This window comes from Trichoderma citrinoviride (assembly GCF_003025115.1).
Source record: "Trichoderma citrinoviride strain TUCIM 6016 unplaced genomic scaffold BBK36scaffold_3, whole genome shotgun sequence".
Lineage (NCBI taxonomy): Eukaryota > Fungi > Ascomycota > Sordariomycetes > Hypocreales > Hypocreaceae > Trichoderma > Trichoderma citrinoviride.
Genome location: NW_020194711.1, coordinates 2467824 through 2470737, shown reverse-complemented (window position 1 = coordinate 2470737; position 2914 = coordinate 2467824). Strand labels below are relative to the sequence as shown.

General features: G+C 59.8%; 1 protein-coding gene across 1 annotated transcript; it reads left to right on the top strand.

Annotated features, from left to right (window-relative positions):
* Positions 1–887: 887 nt before the first annotated feature.
* BBK36DRAFT_1193298 (copper fist DNA-binding domain-containing protein) lies at positions 888–2456 on the top strand (the record flags this gene model as incomplete). The annotated part of the gene is made up of 3 exons (XM_024896807.1): positions 888–981; positions 1249–1407; positions 1483–2456. The coding sequence occupies exons 1-3, from the start codon at positions 903–905 to the stop codon at positions 2454–2456; spliced, it is 1212 nt and encodes a 403-aa protein (XP_024752448.1). The 5' UTR covers positions 888–902.
* Between the last annotated feature and the right edge of the window lie 458 nt (positions 2457–2914).

The following is a 2914-nucleotide window of genomic DNA, read 5'->3' as shown; positions in this document are numbered from 1 at the left end:
CGCACAACCCCTGCGCCGTCGACCAGTTACCATCTGCCTCATCTGCCCACTTTGGCGACTCGAATCTCGTCCTGACAGACAAGCAACGCCGGTTTGGCTTGAGCCTCGCGCGTGGGAGCGACTGACTGCAGCAAGCGTCTAGACGCTTCGACGGCACCAGATAGACTGAAGCCTGGGATTGGAATCCCTCCGACAACGCTTCTTCTTCCTCTTGTGCCTTGTTCTCGCATCTTCTTCTTCTGCTTCGTCTTCATCATCATCATCATCATCATCTTCTCCTCCTCCTCTCCACTCTCCTCGTCTGTTATCCGTCTGCCTGCTCGGGCCCCCAGCTGTCGACGACCGCGATCCTCCAGCAGCCGAATCTCCCTGCATCGCCAGGATCCCTTCAGCTGCGCAGACTTGACGATTCCCCCTTCGAGCTACTGATGCGCCTGTAGCGCATGCAACTGTGCATCAGCGCCCACGCTCCACGCTCCACGCTCCACCGGCGCTCGCCCACTGTATATCGGCCGCTACAGCCCACTCCAGCCCACTACAGCCACCCCCCCGGTTCGGCGGAATAGCGCAGACGCACGCACGCCAGACGCACACACAAAATTGCATCGGCCCTGTTCTGGCTGCTCTGCTCTGCACTGCTCTGCACTGCTCTGCGCTGCTCAGTACAGGCTGCTGCCGGCTGCCAGTGAGTCCCGGGCCAATCCAAGGCTGGCAAGGGCCCTTTTCGCCGTGCCCCCGAGCCGCCGATCCAGAGCCGAACCAAACGACCAACCCGACCAGCGCCAGCCGCGAAACTTCGTCCTTCTTCTATCCATCCCATCGCCGCTGCGTCCGCAACCGCCAACCGCCCGCCCGCTGTCCTCGCCTCTGCACCGCTCTGCATTGCTCCTCCTGCAGGCTTCATGATGTTGATTGACGGCGAGAAGTTTGCCTGCGACGCCTGCGTGCGTGGTCACCGCGTCAGCAACTGCCAGCATTCGAGTAAGTTCAAGTCGCTTACAAGCTTGGGGCCAGACGGCTCTTGTTCCCCCCCGCGGGCCCCCCCTCCATACCTCCAACTCCAAAAGAACAAGCACCCTGCTGGCTTGGGGCTTGAATTGGCTTTTTTTTTCGCCTTTTTGGGGTACAAGGTTTCTTCTGGCTTTTGCAGCCATGACGAAACGAAACACAATGGAGCCAGAAGGGGAACAACCTCGCAGGTTGCTTTCAGACAGCCCAATTGCTAACGTGACGCTTCCACTCTCGCAGCCCGGCCTCTGCAGCACATCAACAAGAAGGGCCGTCCCGTCTCGCAATGTGCGCACTGTCGCTCCATGCGCAAGTCCCGGTCCGCTCACATCAAGTGCGACTGCGGCGAGAAGACCAGCAAGTGCATCCACCTGCAGCCGCCCGTCGAAGGACACCTTGGTGAGTACCAGTACCACAGAAGCTCCTGGATACGACCGTCGCAGGCTCCGGGTTCTAATCCGTCTTGGCCGACAGAGACGTGCTGCTGCAACCACGGCGCCCCATGCACCTGTGCCGGCAAGAAGGAGGCGGCCCTGCAGCCTGTGCCCGAGTCCGACTCGGACAGCGGACAGCCCAAGGCGGCTCCTCCTCGACCTGTGCCCAAGCGGCGGCGGGCCAACACGATTCACTCGTCCGACATTGGCATGACCTTTGACCAGCACGGCCATCACAAGCCGGCCAAGCACAACCGTGCCGCCCAGCGCTGTGGCCCCTATCAGCTCAACAGGGGCAACTCCGTCACCAGCGCCGGAAGCCTCGGCAGCAGCACCGACAACCTGCTGTATCAGTCCCAGAGCGAGGCCCACGCCGCCATGCAGCGCGACTTCCTCAGCTACGAGCAGCGCCAGGTCAAGTCCGAGGCCACGTCGCCCCTCATGTCCGCCTCGCCCTTTGGCCAGCTGCACCGCAACCTGCCGCCGCTCAACCTGTCGGGCATCTCCAACTACTCGGCCTATCCCGCCAGCGCCAGCGTCGAGATGTTCACCGTCCCCGACACCGACGTGCTCAGCGCGAGCCTGGCGCAGTCGGTCGACTGGAACCAGCTGGGGCTGGGCGAGTCCAACGACGGCACCTTTACCCCCTCCAGCTACAGCCAGACCGGCACGCACTTTACCGGCAACTTCGATTTCGGCAGCGGCTCGGAGCAGCTGCCCGCCCTGGCCGGCACGCGGTCCACGTCCGGAGAGACGTCCGAGATTGAGGACTTTATGCCCGGCGGCGACCGGGAGATGGAAGGATTTGCCGCCAGCGGCAGCTATCTCCGACAAGCAAACGTCGACTTCAGCGGCCTCGACTTTAGCTACTTTGACAAGACGGACAGCCAGGCCCTCAGCGCCAGCGTTTCCGCCGTCGAAGACGACCCCGCCTTCTACATCCCCGGCTACAGCGAAAACTCGGCGGCGGCGGTTGACGACCACGGCGACGCCCTTTCGTTGAATTACTGGTAAATGGGATGACGTTTTCAACCATTTATCGAACCCCTTTTTTTCTTCATTCTTTCCAGATTTCCTTCATCTGGCCCTATTTTATCTCTTTTCTATTTTTCCCCTTTTTCAAATCTATTCCCTTTTATCATCACATCACATTACACGGCGTACGGTATACCCCAATGGTGGTTGGCATCTTGGACGCATTCACGACAAAGGCGTTAGGAAACCCACTACACACTACACAACAAGAGAAAAAAAACAGGAGGGGCGGCGAGCATTCCGTTGGTCTGGGAGGCGCACCTGATTCATTCAGTCGGCTATCGTGCTTGAGCGACGCTTTTACGAACTTTACATTTCTCTACTTTCGCTTCTATCGGGATCCGGGATGACTGGCAACAAGCTGTTCCGAAACAGCCCACGACTCAACTCGGGCCAGCCTCTCGTCCTCTACATTTTATTTCGCTGATTTCGCTGAA